The sequence below is a fragment of the Corythoichthys intestinalis genome, chromosome 12 (genome assembly GCF_030265065.1).
Source record: "Corythoichthys intestinalis isolate RoL2023-P3 chromosome 12, ASM3026506v1, whole genome shotgun sequence".
Lineage (NCBI taxonomy): Eukaryota > Metazoa > Chordata > Actinopteri > Syngnathiformes > Syngnathidae > Corythoichthys > Corythoichthys intestinalis.
Genome location: NC_080406.1, coordinates 6,586,906 through 6,608,343, shown reverse-complemented (window position 1 = coordinate 6,608,343; position 21,438 = coordinate 6,586,906). Strand labels below are relative to the sequence as shown.

The 21,438-nt window shown below is 38.0% G+C and overlaps 1 protein-coding gene and 1 long non-coding RNA gene across 2 annotated transcripts; both read right to left on the bottom strand.

Annotated features, from left to right (window-relative positions):
* Positions 1-4,943, bottom strand: LOC130926573 (uncharacterized). Its single transcript, XR_009066251.1, has 3 exons — positions 4,813-4,943; positions 4,010-4,099; positions 1-635 (listed from the first exon to the last, which is right to left on the bottom strand). It is a non-coding gene; the product is annotated as an uncharacterized LOC130926573 (long non-coding RNA).
* A 1,071-nt stretch (positions 4,944-6,014) lies between these two features.
* Positions 6,015-19,469, bottom strand: atp6ap2 (ATPase H+ transporting accessory protein 2). Its single transcript, XM_057853466.1, has 9 exons — positions 19,326-19,469; positions 18,509-18,639; positions 14,414-14,542; positions 14,243-14,338; positions 11,427-11,564; positions 11,298-11,351; positions 11,075-11,224; positions 10,892-11,011; positions 6,015-7,062 (listed from the first exon to the last, which is right to left on the bottom strand). The coding sequence occupies exons 1-9, from the start codon at positions 19,402-19,404 to the stop codon at positions 6,868-6,870; spliced, it is 1,092 nt and encodes a 363-aa protein (XP_057709449.1). The 5' UTR covers positions 19,405-19,469; the 3' UTR covers positions 6,015-6,867.
* Between the last annotated feature and the right edge of the window lie 1,969 nt (positions 19,470-21,438).

Below are 21,438 nucleotides of genomic sequence, written 5' to 3'. Positions count from 1 at the left end.
TACTTTTATGCATTTATTGATGCCATCATTGCAAAACACATCAGACCAACTCAGCCTCTGTGGAGAGGTTTGCGAGTTGAGTCTTCACAAGCTGCAACAGACACGTTCGACACCTTAGCGCAAGGTGAAAGTAAAGTTTTAACGACAACACGGCATGGTCATTGTAAAAATTTTCTATGACCAATATGAGATTTGTATTCGCCTACATTGTTATTCATTCGCTGTTGCTTTCAAACCAAAAAAGTCTAATTGATTATGGTGGTCCCTGATCCGAACACTTTAATTTTAGAAGATCAGAATCTGGTGGGAAAAAATCTGGTATTTAAAATGTATTTCTCTATATTTTTAAGTATTACCTTGTTGCCTTCCATTGATCAAAAGTAATCCAAAAAAATGAATGTTTTGCAATTAAACATTAAATACTTTAACAGATTGGCGAGTTTTCGGATCGGTACTCGGTAATATGTGATCGGGGCAACTCTAATATTGATGATCTCAGTTTTAACATCAGGAGCCAGATTTCTGCACAGTGGCGCTCATCGTGGAGGTCACATCACCACGGATGACTTCATCGTTTTCCGACGTCATTAAGGACTCCCGTGGTTCTTTCAGCGCGCGTGCCGCTTTCTTTTCAGCTGAGTAGAAACAGGAAAAGTGATGATTTTACTTAAACAGTACAATAAAAGTTTCCTTTTTCAGCTGCTAAGTCACAGGGAATAGGAGTTTGTGTCCTTAAGGTCTGAACAGTTTTAATGAATCACATGGGAGTTTGATATACTCCCTTTGTGGTTGTTCATTTTGTTTTATTTATTAGGAGAATGGAGCGAACAGGAAGGGGTGATGGTGGGACAGAGAGGAAGGAAGCAGACAGAAGAGAAGAAGAACAAACAACAGGAAATAAATTATTACATGTCTATGAACATAGTGGTGCTATCTATTGCTAATTATTAGGGCTGTCAAACGATTAAAAATTTTAATCGCGTTAATTACAGCTTAAAAATTAATTAATCGCAATTCAAACCAGCTATAAAATAGGCCATTTTTTTCTGTAAATTAATGTTGGAATGGAAAGCTAAGACACAAGATGCATATATACATTCAACGAGAGCTGAAACGAATACTCGAGCAACTCGAGTTTAAAAACTGGTCCGAGTAATTTTATTCACCTCGAGTAATCGTTTATTTTGACAGCTTTAAGCATCACGTTTTGCTCAGACTACTTTTAATGCGGGACAACACGCTGATGTCATGTGCGTAGCGGAAGAAGCAAAAAAAAAAAACAAAAAAACAAAAAAAAACAACGTCTGCTGGCACCTGCTGTCAACACTGTTGTCGTCCAACATGCCTCCTAGCGTGCATTGCAGCACTACAGATGTCAATAACAATCAACATTCATGTTCTCTGCTAATTATTTCTGCAGTTACTGTTCAAGTTGTTTCATTAATTGCTCGTCATGGTATTTGGAAACACTTTATTTTCTCCGGTCATGGACTTAACTTATTGTCAATTGTATTGTGATGCCCACTAGATGCTATAATATTGATAAATGTAACAACTTCAAAAATCCTATACCGATATATGCAGTCATTGACTTAACATATTAGAGCTGAAACGAATACTCGAGCAACTCAAGTAACTCAAGTTTAAAAACTGATCCGAGTCATTTTATTCACCTCGAGTAATCGTTTATTTTGACAGCTCTAAGCATCACGTTTTGCTCGGACTACTTTTAATGCGGGACAACGTGCTGATGTCACGTGCGTAGCGGAAGAAGCAATAAAAAAAAACTTACTGCAACCGACAGCAGCTACAGACGACGCCCACGTTGCTAAATACTAGCCCGCACGATGGTTGGTAGCAGGTAGCGTCTGATCAGTCTCATAGAGATCACATGTATGTTGAACTAGATGCGCATTGACAGACTCGGCCGCGTCTGGGCAGCGTTAGTAAACAGCCGCCATCTTAAAGCAGTAGGGCGCTAAGCGCTAATAAATAAGATTAACGTTACTGTCGCTACTAGCTCACGTAACGTTAGCCCTGCGGAGGGCTAGGTTTCTATTCATTATGACCACTGTCGATGCGTGGCTAACGTGTCTTACATACAGGCTTTAACATAACATAGCGTTGTGGAGTGATGAGGGTGTAAAATAAAAACTCAATAATGCTAACTATCAATTTTAGCTAAGTAGCCATTGCTGGATAAAACACCAAGTAGCACTGGTACCTAATGTGCTCCAATACAGCCTGCATCATACATTTATTTTGAACACTGCAAAAACTCAAAATCCTATCAGGACTTACAGTTTAGACTAACTTAAAACTTAACTAGAACTTAAAAATGGCTTGACACAAATAGAAATTCAATTGAAACACGTGGGAAAAAATCCTAACTTTTAAGTGATGTGTGTTATCAAATGTAACAGCATTTTTAGGTATATATATATATATATATATATATATATATATATATATATATTTATTTATTTTTTTTTTTTTTAAATAAGATATAAAGGCTTTTTGAGTGAAAGCAGTGAAATAGTCTTTTTTTTATTTTTCTAGTTACATCTGAGATGCAATTGTTGGCTGTTTTCAACAATATACATCGAAAATAAAGACATTGATTGACTGAAAATGGTTCAAGATTAGATGAAATGTCTTGTTTTCTCAAGTATATTTATAATTGCTCTTCATCTAAAAATATATTTGTTTTATCCGATTACTCGATTAATCGATAAAATTTTCAGTCGATTACTAAAATATTCGATAGCTGCAGCCCTACATTCAACATATGGTACATAAGTACTGTATTTGTTTATTATAACAATAAATCAACAAGATGGCATTACATTATTAACATTCTGTTAAAGCGATCCATGGATAGAAAGACTTGTAGTTCTTAAAAGATAAATGTTAGTACAAGTTATAGAAATTTTATATGAAAACCCCTCGTAATGTTTTCATTTTAATAAAATTTGTAAAATTTTCAATCAAAAAAATAAACTAGTAGCCCGCCATTGTTGATGTCAATAATTACACAATTCTCATGAGCGCTGAAGCCCATAAAATCAGTCGCACCCAAGCGCCAACAGAGGGTGACAAAACTCCCAAAAAAAAACACAAGTAACAAGTGGGCATTGCACTGTGCTGTCATTTTAATCTGTTTGAGCGGGGCATTTGCGTTAATTGCGTAAAATATTTTAACGTGATTAATTAAAAAAATTAATCACCGCCCGTTAACGCTATAATTTTGACAGCCCTACTAATTACATTTATTCGTGGACACCATGTGGGGGGTCCGATAACCAAGGAGGAAGAGGAGGGAAGGTGGGTCAAAAGGAGATGCAATTAGGCGGAGTGGAGCATCCACAATTCAATCCAATTTTGGCACCACCCCTCCCTCTGCAGCTCTGGCAAAGGGGCCAGATGATCCACGACCCCATTAACCAGGCCTCAGGGAAGGGACAAAGGGATGTGCCTACGGCCGCCCACCCGGACCCACATCCACAACCGCAACCCCCCAGCCCCCACAGTCCACTAGGTCCAGGCCAGGAAAGGATCCCCACCTAGAGCAAGTGTGGGCAAATCGGTCCTCAAGGGTCGCAGGGTCCTGATCTTTTTTTTTTTTTTTTTTTTTTTACAGCTGATCCAGCACAGGCAATTCAACCAATTAGGAGTCCGGGGAAACAAGAAGCATCTGACTGCAATCGTTGTAAGACACCCGACTGGTGAAAAGGTGTCTTCTTGATGGGTTGCAACAAAAACACGCACTCACTGCGGCCCTTTGTGGAATAGTTCCATAGAAAACAATTATAGCACTGTTTGTGCTCGGAACTATTTATGCCTACATGAACCACATGAGCACCTGTGGCGAGATCAGAGTGTCGCGACTCTCTACATGGCTCTGAGTAGGTCTATTTAAAGGGGTATGGTCATTTTTCAACAAGTTGCAGTTCGGTGTATAATTTCATAACTCCGATGGTATTAGCGTAAACGTCTGTGAAATTCTTACCGATAGCACTACATGGCGTCGTAATGGGCTCATCCTGTTGCTCTGTTCCAGCAACGGCTGCCCGGATCTTCCTCACCACGTAGACGCTCGCTGTCATGAAAAATACTATTGTTAGTCTTGGGTAGTCTGACATTTTCCATATTAAGTTCACGAGTTCTTGTCACAACTTAACATCACATGTTTTAGTATGTAATTAGATAAGAATGACGTCATAAGTTGTAAAAAAAAAAAAAAACAGAAAAAAAATTATGTAACATTGACTTTTTTTTTTTTTAACTCATACATAACATCGTTGTGATACGGCAAAGCTAACAGAGAAGATTAAAAAATATAAGAAATACAACAAATTACAATAGATAAAGACATGAGGGTTAGCTAGGGTTTATCAGCAATGTTAAACTTACTCTTCCATTTTTTTTCCGTCATATAATTCAAGGATGAAAAGTAATGACATGGGTTTTTTTATGGAAAATATAGAAATTAGGTCTAGATTTGAAGTATTTATTTGCAAGTACAAAAAAATGTATCAAGACTGACTGTTATGTTAATAATGGTTAGGTCATAGGATGAGTATATTAGAGATGTTACCGAACGAGAAATTAACTTACAGTATTTACATTACAGTTTAAATATACAGTAACTTTAAACCGTCAAACACGTCCTGAAAATTAAGAAAACAAACAAAAACGTTTAACTGTGTACAGAGACCGACACGAACATTTCCTGGTTTGTTCACAACGTAAAAAGAAACGTTAGACACGACAAACATCACGTTCAAACATAGAAAAAAAAGTCAAACTTACCTTTTATAATCAGTCAGACCATATCTGCAGCTATTAAGTACTTTTATGCTTTTCGCATAAGCTTTCCGTGAAATCTTAACAAACAGCTATACCGGAAGTCTTGCAGGTGATCACGTGAATATCACGACCAATTATGTAAGTCGACGGACAATGTAGGCGGGATTAAAGGTGGAAGTAACGTCCCATTGGCTGACAGATGAGTCAATGCACTCACATGACCGGGTAAACGACGTGAGCGTTTTGACGAATGACGACTGAGAAAAATAAAACACTTTTTAATTCGGTGGAATTTTATCACTACTCATATCTTTAAATCTGTAGGACGTCTAGACTTTCTGTTAAGGTGTAATTACAACATTTCAAAGTTACCAGTTAAATTTGCCAAATTCCACACTCAACTACTTATGTCATGGTCAATGATATATAAACACAATTTTTCACCACATAGATATTACATTTGGAACAACCAAGATAAACAGTATCGAAATAGATCTTTGTATATTGAAAGATGGGTCAGAAATAACATATTTTTAGTTAGTCAATTATTGAACGAAGATGGTCAACTTTTCACTTATCAAGAATTTTGTTTATTTTATAGTATGGTTGTTACGCCTCGTGAATATTCTGTTGTGTTTGATGCAATACCAGTGGGCTCTCGGAGATTATTACAAAATTCTCCTAAAGGTAAAAATTGTAACGTGCCAATCTTTGATCCAAAGTCTCTGTTTATTGGTTATAAATGTGCACTATTAAGCTCTGAAGCCCCCAACCATTGTTTGAGAGGACTTATTCAAAAGGAGATAGTTTCCAAACCTGCAGTAATTTCTTATTGGAATAATTTATACGAAAATATTGAATGGAAACATACTTGGCTTTTGCCTAGAAAATATTTATTAAGAAATAAAGTAAAAGAAATCACACTCAAATTACTTCTCAGGTGTTATCCTGTAAAGACGACAATGGTTAAAATCTAAAATTAATATTGAGACATTATGTTCTTTTTGTCCAAATGCAGAGGAAACTATTTCCCATTTGTTTTGGGAATGTATTTACTCCCATATCTTTTGGGTTGACCTGAACAATTATATTAATTCCAAAGTTGTGCCATCATTGAAAATTGTTTTTAGACATATTTTGTTTGACCTATCCAACGTTGAAGAACCAGAAATGGATACAAGATTTGCAAATGTTATTTTAATACTGGCAAAATTTCACATTCACTGTGTAAAATATGTTTAAAAAAAGACCAAATTTTCATGTCTTTGGGAAAATGTGTTCTTTATATTTGGACGACTTGAGTTACTCTTTGAATCCCAAAGCTATAAGGACCAAAAGACTTTGCAAACAGTACGGCTTGTATTAAAAATGAACCCGACCATTTTATTTATTTTGTTGTTGTAAATCTGTTGTCTGTGAATTGTTCACCCATTATGTGTTTTTTGTGTAAATAAAGTTTGTTTTTAAAAAAAAAACTTTTTAATTCGGTAAACATTTTAAGAAATTCAGTTACCGCCATATTATTTTGTTCTCATTTCTCTGTATTCATAACGTAGAATTTTTACGCAGTCGTCAACTATGAACACGGTAGCCATTTAACCAAAGTAAAATAAACTGGCATCCACACATACTGATCATTAAAAACACTAGTTCAGCAATACAAGATATATATGCAAGAATTGTAACACCCACAATAATTTATTAATTTTGCTATTTTAAAGCGCACATACTTATTTAATGCTTACAATTAATGGTCGCATCATTTCAAGCAATAAACATCTATTGACAATCTTTTCACAATGACTACAGCAGTTTCCATTTGTATTTTCAATATATACATATACATTTAACTTAAAACATGACAAATTCACACACTTTTAAACATGAACATGCATTACAAAAACACTAAGAGGCTTCACTTAGAAGGAATGATGTGTTGTAATGTTGATATTCACGTTCATCACAGCAATGTTGTAAATTGCCGCACAAACACAAAGTACTTAACAATTACTATCGAGATCTAAGGGGATGATGGAGTGCTTGAGGGTCCGTTTTTTTTTAGTCCATCCTGATTTTCTGGTTGGTCATCCTGTAGATGATGCTGTCGTAGCCTGGGTCCATATTCCACAGGTTGTAACTGACGGCGATGACGGCAAGCGCCAGCACGATCATCAGCCACAGCACAATGTTGAAGACCACGGCGTAATGGAAGTTGTACTTGTAGGCCAAGTTGTACGGGCTGCCCGGGTTGCTCTGCAACAAACAATTTTTGACATCAGTATCAGGGTTTCTACAGGTATCAGCAAATGTCATACTTGAACTTAATGCTTTCTAGTGTCACTTTAAACTAATTTAATGCCCATGTCCAACTACAGATAGTTTCATACACACAAATTGTAAGCGAGGACGAGCGCTAGGAGAGGAACAATAGCAGCCCATCAATGGTATGACTGTCCCCGATCCTATCACGTGACTGGAAATCATGACATTTTTCAGAGGATTGGAATCGGTTGAAAAGGATCAGGTTTTTGAATTTTAAATATTTTAAAGGGCTAAAAAGTCACAAAACAATCCAGAAATACAATAGCATGGCCAAAAGAAACAATATTAGGGCTGCAGCTATCGAATATTTTAGTAGTCGATTACTCGATGGACTAGTTAGTTCGAATAATCGAGTAATCGGATAAGGAACATGAAAAATTAAAGTACCTGAGCTTAGCCTCAAACGTTTTTTTTCTTTTAAATGAGGATCTATGTACAGAAAAATAACAATTGGCTAACTTACATAGAAAAAGTCCGCTAGCTTAAATGCTTTAAAATGCTAAAGTTTTTTTAATTTTATTTATTTATGTATTTATTATTTATTTTTAACTTTTTTTACAATGCTCTTAAACGGTTCGGACACATATTCCCACAAAAAACGGCTAAATATGCCTATAAACTAAAGAATGCATAAAAAAACATTAGCTCAAACAAAAACTTAGCTTACATTGGTCCTAACCGGGAGCAGTTGGATTCAGCCATGTGAAAAGAGGCAGACCAGAGGGCAGTGTATCCACCCTCATCAATAAAACTAAATGCAAACACTTTCAAAATAAACCATTACAACGCCACTTTAATTAAACGAATACTCGAAGCATCACAATTGAATTTGAATATTTTTTTCTAATCGAATACTCGAGTTAATCGATTAATCGTTGCTGCACTAAACAATACATATATTTTATACTTCGCAACACTCCTGGAAAAAGTGGAAGTACTGTAAACAGCCCCGATACGAGAATGCTCTGGAAGCTAACGTGGGAACTTATTGGGTAGCTGTTAGAGTAATGTCTGCTGTGGTAAATTTTGTCACTCCATTTATGTCCAGCTCGGCTCTTTTATATCCATTCAAAATTGACATCATTTGCCGGATGACAATAAACGACATCTGTGATAAGCATTCATGAATGCTCATGACCGTGTCATGTCAAAAGGATGACTGTCTTATGACGCCGCTGTCAAATAAAGTGTTACCGGTTAATATCTTTTGGAGTAAATATATGTATATTCACTTTTGCTCTCATTAAGTTTCGTGCTAGCCACTGCTTCACATCGGATATGCACTCCCTCAATTTAGTGAGAGCAGTTTGTTCGTTCGGTCTCAGGGGCAGATACAGCAGGTCATCAGCATAAAAATGAGAGAATTTTAAAAAAAATTTATATATAATTCATCCTAAAGGTAGGAGATAAAGTGCAAATAGAACAGGCCCCGAAATAGAGCCTTGTGGCACCCCGCAAGACAGAGAAGTTTGTGAGGAGGAAAATTCCCCAATCATTTCCGAGAAGGTCCTATGTTCCAGGTACGATTTAAACCATTATTGAGCGTTACCAAAGATACCTATGAAGTGCTCTTAACGAGATACGAGGAATGTATGGTCGACTGTATCGAATGCGGCTGTGAGGTCTTGCAAAAAATGGCAAAATCTAGGCACTGTTTACGTGACTTAAAAAAAAAAAAAAAGTCTGGAGACTGAATGGCGGACGAGACTCGGGTGTTGTAAAGTCAAAATCACGTCAAGTTCTAACCTGGGGACTACCTGTATACTGTATATTTGGGCAATAGTCAAAAAAAAAAATTTTTAAATTAAAAATAAAAAAAATTCTTCGGTTTCTGATCGGGACTCTATCAGCAGATTCTCAAAATCAGGTGACTCGACAAAAATGTCCAATCAGGACTAGGGATGTCCCGATCCAGGTTTTTGCACTTCCTATCCGATACCGATATTGTTTTGCACTTCCGATACCGGCCTATCTGAGCATGTGTTACATTTAAAGTTATTTAGCCTCCTTACTTAGTTGTCAGACTCATGTTGAAAAGGGTTTTAATACTCTTGATAACAACTAGCCAGCTGAATTAGGCGAGTCTGAATAACACACAACGGTTGGTAACAAGAAACTGACCAGTTTATTCATTGACAAACACAAAACATTATAAATAACAAACAGAAATGGCATAGTCAGTCAGTAAAACGTGCAAATAATATTGTAAACGGTCTTAAAAAAGCAAAACACAAAAACAACCTCAGTGGAAAATCCCACAAACCCCCCAAGCTATTAAATGCTTTTAATGTGTCGTGCATTAGTTAAAAGCCTCTCAGGTTTAAATAAACGAGTATTTCAGTATAAGTTAACATTTTAAAACAGTAAATAAAATACTCAAGTCCCCATTCTGTATCAGCAGCTTTAAACTACATTCAATTCATTTAATTTTGCGCATCAACTGTTAAAGTTGTTAAAATTGCTCCCGTTATTCCATAATTTCCCTTCTGTCTACTTTCGACATGTGAAAGTTTTAAAACTGTTTTGAAGATAGATTCAAGTCAAGATTTTGCCGATTTAGGAGTATTTTAGATGAAAAGTTTATTAGGTTCGCTTGGAAGCTTCACTACAACAGCCTACCAGGGAAGTCTTCTGCTTTAAGATGGCGGCTGTTTACTAACGCATCTAGTTTTCAATACTTCAATGTTGCTAACGCCGTCGAGTCTATCAACTTGTATCTAGTTCTATATACATATGATATCTATTATCTACAGTAAAACGGTGTTGACGTAGTTTGTAGCGGCTGTCAGCAGCAGTCAGGTATTGTTGTGTTTTTTATCTAGCGGCATGAGTTGAGCTAAAGCCGTAAGTTGAGCATTGTCATTACCCGGGTCTATGACAAGTATGATGTTTACTCTCGGGACGCAATGCGGTCCGTTTCTCATTGCGTCCCGAAGACCGCGCCGTGTATTAGCTCCGCTTTACTCGACATATTTCAATAATCAGAATTTGGATGTTTGTGAATTGTTCTCGAATCTTCCACGGCCGAATCGCTCAAGGATGTAATGACGGCTGGGCATGTTGTACCGTGGTTCTAAGTGGTGGATGGTGCATCTTTACTCACGAGAGATAATAGCTCGTCATCCAGAATGAATTCTTCAGCAATGACTCTTGTTATTCCCTGGGCTTTGGGACTGTCGGGTGCCAGTTTGTCACCAATAGCAAAAGTTTCTGCCAGTGTTAGTTGCGTAGGACCTTTCTTTTTGTCTTAGGTTTTCTTAACATACTCCTTATATTGTTTGTGGTGGTATTTCGCTAAATGCTTGATTAGGTTGGTTGTATTAAAACTTCTTATAGCTTTACCACCACATTTGACTTTATTGTGGCATATGTTGCACTCTGCCTCTTCGTCTTTGTCGTCCTTTAAGGTGAAACGATCCCACACAGCTGAAATTTTTACCGATAAAGTCTCTCGGAAATTGGGAGACTGTAATGTAGTGTGTTGAAGGTGTGCCGTAAAATGCGGACCGGATTTTAGGGAAACCGAAGCCAAAACGGGAATGGATTATGTAAATCGGTGCGCTGTAAAACCCGGACCGGACTTTAAAAAAAAAAAACTGGATCGGAATTTTTCCATGTCGGCTGATCCAATACCGATGCGCATTTTTTTGCCCATATCGGCGTTCGATCCGATCCAAATATCGGATCGGGACATCTCTAGTGTGCATGCCTGGTAGTATTGAATGGTAGTATTGAATCAATCACATCAATGTAGACTCACAATCTGTCTGGATTCCAGAATGGAGCGGGATTTCCTGGTGAGAGGTGCTTCAAAGTTCTTCACCGTCACGACCTCCACGACAGCACTGTTACCATAGAGACCGTACACATCCTGTCCAAACTATAGACGAAAAAATGCATAGTTGGTCTCATTTAATGATCAGAAGGACTCTTCTATCTTTACCTTCTGAAGAACCGAGGAGAGAATGGCAATGGCGTCACGATATTGAGGAGAGTCCTGTCCGTAGATGCGACTCACTTCCTCCAGGCCTGACAACTCTAAAGAATAAAGGTCTGGCGAGTGGTCCTTGGCCAGGTGCCTGTGCCGCTGCAGCTGCAACATAAAAAAAGTCATATTGCCAAGATGAGTATGTTAGGGGAGGAAATGGTGGAGAAATACAACTCACAAGAGCTGTGATATCATGCAGGACTTGGATCTCGGACAGGAACAGCAAATCAGCCTGCAGACATGACAGGAATGGAGTTAAACAAGATGTATGTGTGGTCGTAAAACAGCTGCGCGAATGGGAAGTGACCTCTGCGTTCCTGCTGAGGGAGTTGAGAGGCAGAGTCGTCAGCACGGAGCCATCTTGGGACAGGCGGCCTCGGATCTGCTGTAAGGTAACCGGCAGGTCCTCGAACACAGCGTTGGCCTTGCCCAGCATGTAAAGCCTCTAACAGAAAACACAAAATACGTATAATCAGTGGTTCACATGAACGTAAAACACCACATTGTTCTTCAAAAAGGATTAACTCTTGAAGTCGAGATTTTGAAGTTGCAAAGTGTTTAGGGATATCGCGATCACACATTTTTGCGTACGAGTACGAGTCACCTCATTTTGAGGATCTGCTGATCAGTGCTGCAACGATTAATCGATTAACTTGAGTATTCGATTAGAAAAAAAAGATTTGAATTTTGCTGCTTCGAGTATTCGTTTAATTAAAATGGCGTTGTAATGGTTTGTTTTTGATGCATTCAGTTTTATTGATTTGGGTGGATACACTGCCCTCTAGTCTGCCTCATTTTACATGGCTGAATCCAGCTGCTCCCTGTTAAGACCAACATAAGAACATAAGCTAGGTTTTTGTTTGAGCTAGATTTTTTCAATGCATTCGTAATTTAGTTTAAAGGTATTTTTAGCACATTTTTGTGGGAATATGTGTCCAAACCATTTGTTAAGAGCGTTGTTAGTATTTTATAGCATTTAAGCTAGCGGACTTTTGCTATGTAAGTTAGCCAATTTTTCTTTTGTTGTACATACTTTTTTTGATACTGTTTGAGGCTCAGTTCAGGTATTTTACTTTTTTTATGTTCTGTATCCGATGACTCGATTATTCGAAGTAACTAGTTCATCGACTAATCGACTACTAAAATAATCGATATCTGCAGCCCTAATGCCGATACAGTGTCCCGATCAGATAACTCTGAAATTATTTAAATTAGGGCTGTCAAACGATTAAAATTTTTTAATCGAGTTAATCACAGCTTAAAAATTAATTAATCGTAATTAATTAGAATTCAAACCATCTCTAAAATATGCCATATTTTCCCGTAAATTATTGTTGGAATGGAAAGATAAGACACGAGACTGATATATACATTCAACATACTGTACATTAGTACTGCATTTGTTTATTATAACAATAAATCCACAAGATGACATTACCATTATTAACATTCTTTCTGTTAAAGGGATCCATGGATAGAAAGACGAGTTCTTAAAAGATAAATGTTAGTACAAGGTATAGTAATTTTATATTAAAACCCCTCTTAATGTTTTCGTTTTAATAAAATTTGTTAAATTTTCAGTCAAAAAATAAACTCGCCATTGTTGACGTCGCCGAGCAGTGACGTCACATGGGCTCCCTGCCGTTCTTCCACAGTGTCTTTAACTACTGAAGGGAATAGTTACCTTTCTAGCACACACCATATAACTGTTTGCATTACCCTAACACAGGTAATACAATCAATCAGGGAATAGTATCATTTCTCATATTTACTGTACGACTGTTTGTATTACTCTAACACACCTAATATAAAAGCCGATCCACTGAGTGTCAGTCTAACTTTTTCCAATCTGAGAAAATATAACACCTCTTTGATCCAGTAAGCTTGTAAGCTTGCGTAGCTCGGGAACATTTCTATGTAGCCTTGTTTTGCCGGCCCTGGATCCAGCAGGCTCTCTCTGTCGTCTGATTTTGCCTTTTTTTTTTTTTTTTTTACCACTGTCATCAAATAAATTGTTAACCTGTTTTCGGTGAGCCTTCTTCAAACTTTTGGAACATGGAGTCAGTACAAAGGGTTAACACGGGAGTGAACGCGCGGAATCTTGGACCCCACCGGTTGGCTTGCGGGAGCAGTGCCGGAGGAACACTATTTCGTTCAGCTGGCACGGTTTCCGCGGCTTTGTGGGGCGGGGGGGGGGGGGGGGGGTGACAGTTCCTTCACTGCGTAAGGTAGTGATTGAAATACACCACAAGGTGTCAATGGCGAGTTTTAAGTTACTCAGAAATCAAGCCAATGAGTGGGTTTTGTCCCTCGACTGACGCCGTAGTTCCCTGTTTACTGGTCCATCACGGTCATTTGAGTGCTGGCTTCACAACGTACGAGACCTATGATAGTTTTGTGACTAAATATTGCCATCCAGTGGATTTGTTGAACGAAATGAAATGTTTGAATAGAGTTTGACCAAAGTCTGAGTAAGTTTTATGTGTATTTTGCATAGCTATTTTGATTGGGAATGCCAGTTCTCTTTGCACTGTTGTTTAACTGTGTGAGAATAGGGCCTCATTAATACAGATTGAAGCGCTTTTCTTTTTGTGAACATGATTTTTTTTGAGAGATATATTGTTTTTGTTGTGCTTTCACTAAATGATACGTATGTTTGTTGTGACGGAGTTGCCGAAGCTTATGCCAATACACGGCGCGGTCCAATGAACATCTGTTTCCACTCACCTTTTGTAATATTCTGATATAGAATTATCTGAGGCACCCTGAAGTGCACGCGGCGCCAATGTTGTTTACGCACATGATGCAAGAGTGAGAGTTACGGCCTGCCGAGAGCCGTAAGCTGTGTTAATGTTGAAGCTAATAAAGAAACAAAGTGCCAGCATGTCGCGTGTGGTATACCTTTGTTAAGCACAAAACAAGACCCCTTTCTCTGCGTCTTAGCTCTCAATGTGCAAAAAACAGCATCATTGTAATCTGTTTGAGGCAATGCATGAGCGGGTCATTCTGTGCATGCGTTAAATGCGTCAAATATTTTAACGTGATGAATTTAAAAAATGAATTACCGCCTGTTAACGCGATAAATTTGACAGCACTAATTTAAACGTATGAATTTGTGAGTACCTCTTCACTCGGCGCGAGCTGCAACACAACAGGTGTGTCCTCGGCAAACAGGGAGTGCACCGTCTCCGCGACGCCATCTAAAGTGAATGGCACCGGCTGGGAAGACAAGAAAGTCCTCACAATGATTGGAAGTTCCCTTTTTGTTCCCCATAAAGGTTCAGTCCAACTCACATTCTCCAAGGGGTAGGTGGCCACACTCTGAGGCAAAGTAAGGGTATCAACTCCTTGGACCACCACCAAAACGTTGGCGCGGGGACGCTGGAACAGCGGACCCGCTTGCAGGCCAGGCCAAAATAGATCCTGAAGGGATTAGAGACAACACGGTTACTGAAAAAAAATGCGATTGTATAATGCAGGGGTCCCCAAACTACGGCCCGCCTCCACATTTGCTCCTGCCCCCTGAACAATTTTTTTTTCTCAATAGTGTTATTTATTTCCTGGCTTTTTTCTGTGAAGAACCCACAGAGGGCTATTTGGTTATTATCTATTTAATTAATAGTGTTATTATTAGAGGCGTGCGAAATTTCCGATTCTTAAATTATTCGCGATTCAGCCGTGGAAGAGTCGAGAACCATTCACAAACTTTCAAATTCCGATTATTGAATTATACCAGGTAAAGTGGAAGTAAAACACAGTCAGTGCGGTCTTTGGGACGCAATGAGGAACGGACCGAGAGTAAATATCATGTTCAACTCATGCCGCTAGATAAAAAAAAACAATCTCATACCTGACTGCGGCCGACAGCCGCTACAAACAACACCCGGTTACTAGTTGCTACACACAAACGGCTACAGTAGATATCATACATATGTAGAACAAGATGCAAAATGACAGACGACAGCAGTGTTAGAACATGTACGAGGGGTATTCAAAAAGTAATGCATCCAACTTTATTATGTACAAACAAATTATAATAGCTACATGTATTATACATCAAAAGAAAGGTACAAGTGTGAGGATTACATTTTTACTTCTCCACATAGTCTCCGCCTCGCTCAAGAGCTACAGTTCACCTATGAACGAGGGCATGTATACCAGTCTTGTAGAACTCAGCCAGTTGATCTCTAAACCAATTCTTGACAGCAGTTTTCACTTCGTCATTGCCATACCGGTTGCCCTGGAGTCCTTCTTTCATTGAACCAAAGAGGTGGTGGTCTGACGGTGCCAAATCAGGAGAATATGGCGGATGTGGTATCACAGTCCATCCAAATGAAGTGATGACCTCCATGTTCCAGATGGTTGTGTGTAGAGCTGTCCCGACTAGTCGACGTTGTCGACGTCATCGATGACATAAAAGCGTCGACGGGCAAAACATACTGTCGACGGGTCATGACGGGTTGAAAAAAAAAATACATGCGGATAAAGTTTAGAATGGCAGGCGTTCGCGATACAAGCGGTTGTTACTGGCATCCCCAAGGGGGTCGCTGTTATTTCAATGTGACCGGTGTTGTCAGATTGGGCAAAGAGGAAGAAAGCGGGCGAGCGAGCGAGCGAGAGAGGGAGCGAGATCGGCGAGTTGGAAAAGTGCGCGGGTCGCGCTGAGTTGAGTGGCTTCATCCCCACGTTTTTGTTTTGGTCAATAAAAGTATCCTTAAAGAGCCATCCGACGCCTCTCGGTGTTTTTATGCACGCTGCCGCCTTCCCGAGGAGGAAATCGGACGAACCCAGACGAACCGACGACAACGAGCCAAGTGAATCGCCGGTGAGGAGTTGAAAACACCGCCAATTTCCAAAAAGGGCAGAGATGGTTACACGTGAAAGCGGCATAAAGCCAAAAAAGCGGAGCAGAATAACCAGAGCCTGGAATTATTTCAAGGAAAATATGGAGGGTGCCACTGTGTGTACTCTTTGCTAAGCTGAGCTCGCATACCACGGTAGCACGTCGGCTATGAACGAACACTTGAAGCGCCGTCACCCAAGTATAATTTTGGAAGACAACAAGAAACAACAAGCTAGCGGATTGTAAGTCCATACAACTTTCTAACGATTTTTCTAAATGGAAGTTACCTTCATGTGCGTCGTATCAACGCGCATTTTTATTTAATAAAATAATTCATAGAATTATATTTTTTTTTTTTATTATTATTAAATTTATTAGGATCATGGAAGCTCCCACTTTGGGAAAATATATACATATATCCTGTATATACATAATATAAAAAATATATATGGTAACACCACTGGCCTGCTTATTGTAATCCATGACTGCACTAATGTTAGTTATTTAATATTATAAAGTTTTACATATAGCAGTATACTATAAAATTAATACTATATACTTAATTTTTGTTACTGTGGGTATGTGTGCCTTTCATTCAAAATAATTGTGGTAATATTTCAGTGTGCCCTCTGCGTTATCTTCAAGTTAAAACAAACAAAAGTTGAACAGTTTTTCCCCTCCCCAAAAAATGCGGAATGCACACCGGAAAGAGCATCTGAACTCACACAAAGTATTCTGAAAATGATTGTCCGGGACATTGCAATTCATTTTAACATTGAGAACAATATAGACAATGACATACCGCAAAAAGAGTAAGAATTGTTTTGACTCCTGTTAAAAAGGTGAAGTCACAGTGTTTCCGTTTACATTTTTTTTTTTGCACCAGTTTATGCCAGCAGCATTTGACCTCATTGTTTGTGATTTATTATTGATATTTATGTTATTTATTTATACGTTGATAAAGAATTTAGGTGTTCCAAAATGTTTTTTTGAATTAATAAGCTTTAACAAAAATTTCATTTTTAAATTAGTAATAAAAAAATATATTATTAGATTAGTCGACTAATCGTAAAAATAGTCGGCTGACTAATCGGTAGGAAATTAGTCGTTTGGGACAGCCCTAGTTGTGTGAGGACATGCATTGTCATGCTAGAGGAGCACATTTGCCATGTCCAAGTTAGGCCGAACATGTCGAATTCTTGCTTTGAGCTTCCTAAGAGTCTCAATGTATACCTCAGAGTTAATGGTTTCCCCCTTCGGCAAAAAATCCACAATGATCACACCTTGAGAATCCCAAAGAACGGTGGCCATAATTTTGCCATCTGATTTTTGGGCCTTGAACTTTTTGGGCTTATCGGCTATGCTGGCTTTACCCACCTCTTCGTGGTCTTCAGTACTGTTTTTAAATCACAGCACCCATCTTTTTACAGTACTATAGTCTATGGTATCATCCTGGTAGACATTTTCCAGCCGGGGTTGAATCCTCAGAGGGGTTTCTCCCTCTGCAACAAGGAATTTGATTACAGCTCTTTGTTTCTGACGAGCTTCAAGAGGGGCAGCCATTTTGGAAGCTAGTTTAAGCTTAAAAAATCTGAAAATAAGAAAAACACATATAACAATCGCAAGAAGGTTTGTCCTATCATGTTTGTGCCAAATATAAACAAGATTGGTAAAATCCTGTACGAGCAATGCACTTGAGTGCATTACTTTTTGAATGCCCCTCGTATTATTGAACAGAGATGCGAAAGGACGGACTTACCGCCGTTAGTAAACAGCCGCCATCTTAAAGCAGTAGACTTCTCTAGAAGGCTCTGTTGTAGCGAATCTAATGAACTTTTTATCTAAAATACTCCTAAATCGGCAAAATCTTGTCTTGAATCTATCTTTCAATGATGAAACAGTTTTAAAACTTTGACATGTCAAAGTAGACAGAAGGGAAATTATGGAATAACGGGAGCAATTTTAACAACTGTAACAGTTGATTCACAACAATAAATTAACTGAATGTAGTTTAAAGCTGCTGAAACAGAATGGGGACTTATTTACTGTTATTTTTGTGTATTTGTTTACTGTTATATGTTAACTTGATACTTAAATAGTAGTTTGGTTTAGCCTGAGAGGATTTTTGAACAATTTTGGAACTAATGTACAAAACATTTAGGAGGAAAAAAAAAAAGGATGGGGGTGCATCAATAATCATTTTATAATCAAATCGGAGCCTCTGAATCGTAATCGTAATCGAATCGTTAGGTGTCCAAAGATTCCCAGCTCTAGTTATTATATTATATTATATTATATATATATATATATATATTTTTTTTTTTTTTGTATTTACTTTTGTTCCGTGAAGAATCCAGAAAGGGTTTTTTGATTGTGGCTTTCTGAAAAATACATTTTTACATTTAGGCACTCCTGCAATCGTCACACCTTTTCTGTTACAAACTGACCCCCGGCCCCTCCTCAGAGAAGGGAAAAGTTATGTGGCCCTCACAGGAAAAAGTTTGGGGACCCCTGGTATAATGTATGAAATAGCGGTAACACAGCACCTCTTGAACAGAGAAGCCCATGGTGAGGGCCACCAAGTCAGGGATCTTCTCGCCAGAGATGGGCCAGTCTCCTTTCTGGAAGGACACAAAGTCTGGAGCCTGCAGAACTGTCAAACTGTCCGCACGGACACCTACATGATAAAAGGAAATAATGCATGACAAAACAAAACTGGACCAGGATCCTAAATCGACTACACTTAAATTCTTGGTTAATTTTGATGAACGAATGTCACTGACATGTTTTTAGGAGAATTAGGGACATTTTAAATTTGAGGGATGGATTGAACTCAATTTTAAACCAACATTTTAATTGTTATGGGGAAAATTTTCAATGAAAACCGAGCAAAGTTTTGTCACAACGCAAGGCAGTACTCGTGACAGAAAAATGGCGAGGAACTTCCCTGTTCTCTCGCCTGTCACACGAGACGATTCAGAAAATAACTACAGTGCGTTCAGTTTTGTTTATGGTGGTTTATTACATGCGCTTTAAAAGGTTGAATTAATTTTAAATTCGGGTCTACAAATACGTTAGAACGGAATTTTCACTACTTACCAACGCTTGTTAGCAGGCCAAATGAATCAAAACACAGAAGATAAATAGTTACGACGCGGAAAAAAGAAAATATGCATGTGTCGCATCGATATAAATTGAAAATAGTGTTTAATGAATGAATATATGAGATGCTAGCTCGGCTAGCCGTCAGTGTCACCTGCTCACAAATTGACGCCGGTCACACCACGACGGTTAATGTCGACAAAGAATTAAAATATGCTTGAAAAACAAAAATAATAGCGTCAATTGTTTTAAAATTCTTACCGGTTGCGCTAAGAAACAGAAGGGCAAACACGACTGAGGACATAGCCTCCGTCCTTAGCCAAGGAGTCGGCGACGACATTTTGGCTTCTCGTTGCCTTCGGATGAGATCACGTGAACAACGCTGTCACGCTAGATCACGTGGTGACGGAAGTGAACGTCACATGCGCTTTAAATATCTTTTATATACGAGTAGATGTCTTAAGGCGGAGTCAGCGGCGTAAATGCGACATAGGATTGCTGGCGTAAGGTGATTACTTTTTGCCACTAAAATGTTTTTAACTCGCTGAACTCATGACGGATTTATATGGAATCAAATTGTGAATGAGTTACGTATGGAGGAACAAAACTGCCAAGAATAAAAATAATAAAAAATAAACAATAAATGCTAAATAAAAACGACAAAAATAAGAAATAAGATACAAAAATTAAAAAGCAAATACAAAAATAAATATGGACATAAATAGCTAATTAAATAAAAGTAGAAATAAAATGAATATAGCCTATTTATATGGTGGAACGCACTCAGGTGACTTGAAGTTCCGCTCTGAGACACCCAATTTGGCCAACTTTCAAAATTGTCCGATATGCAGGTGTGATACATCATTGGAAAGCTTAAAATCTCAATTTTCTGAGGGAAGAAAAATTTTGAACAGCAGGGCATTTGAAAAAAAATAAAAATTAAACAGCAAAACCCGAACTGGAGGTGAGCGCAAGTGAGAGCAGAATTAAAGACGCCACGATTTTAACGAGATGTTATCGCGTACATACCATGTTTCGATCCAAAAACTCCAAGTAGCATGTATCACCGAGTGTCAAACCACAGCTGTGAATGGCCACCATTTTTTATGATTTTATGGGTGAAACATGGTGATACAACAAGGGTCGCGATGCAGAAATCCCAGACAACAATGAGTGGTTGTGATTTTCTTTTTCATATAGTTACCCTTTTAAATGTTATTTTCCCATTTTTTTTTTTTTTTTTTGTTTGGAACAATTATTTATCATCTAACATATTGGGGAAAATGCGACAGTAACAAAAAAAATACAATTAAGCAATAGTTATGAGGTAGATATCCGTGACTTTTTTACAGATACCAAATTTTTCATTGTGACGTAATTTGTTTAAAAGTTCAAAATATGTGTGAATAATTTTTTAAAGTCGTTTTTTTTTGTTTTTGTTTTTTTAAAACTAAATATTAGACATCAATTAATGATTCTAAGCTAAAAATGAGACATTTTGAATAATAAATATAATTACCTTCTTTTTATGGCTGGTTTGAAACAAAAGCGGTTGCGCGACGTCTGTAAACGGGGGTTTCCAGGGTAAGAGGGACAAATTAAAAATAGTTTGGGGGCTTCATGTGCCAAGAATCTGCTATGGCACCATATAGACATATTGTTCATTCAAAAACAACAATTCTTTTGGCTTAAAATACAGCAGTTTCTTTTAAAGAGGGTTGCAAGAGCAGAAACTGCTTTTTCAGTCTTGATTGTGTTCGGATCAGGAGCAAAAAAACATGATCGGAACAACCCTAGTAATAGCCGAATAACCCTGAGTTCTTCACAGAAAAAGGCCAGGAAATAAAAAAACACTATTAAGGAAAAATAATAATAATTCAAAATGCTCTCTGGTATTGTTCAGGGGGCCGGACCAAATTTGGAGACGGGCCGTAGTTTGGGGACCCCTGGTATAAGCCTTCTGCCTTTGAACAAGGGCTGGTCACAGTTTAGCACAGCAGTTCTGCTGATTAACCATTAAATCTCTCCAGACCAAGATGATTGGGATTTGCTCTGTGAGAATTGTTATTAAACCATCCAGTGGGGCATCACAATACAATTAGACATCAAAATATGTTAAGTCCACGACTGCATTTATCGGTATCGGTTTGATATCTGTATCCGAATAGAAAAGTCATTATCGGACAACTCTAATATTTTCCTCTGGAGAACTTTTATTATGATACCCGAGTTTCAGAGATGGATGGACCTTTTACTTTTCAAAATGGTGGAGCTTGAACAAGAAATTGTGAATGTTTAGAAACTAAAAGTTTTTAAAAGATAATTTATCATCAATTTTCACTGTTTAAAAAAACATACGCCACCATCATTTTGT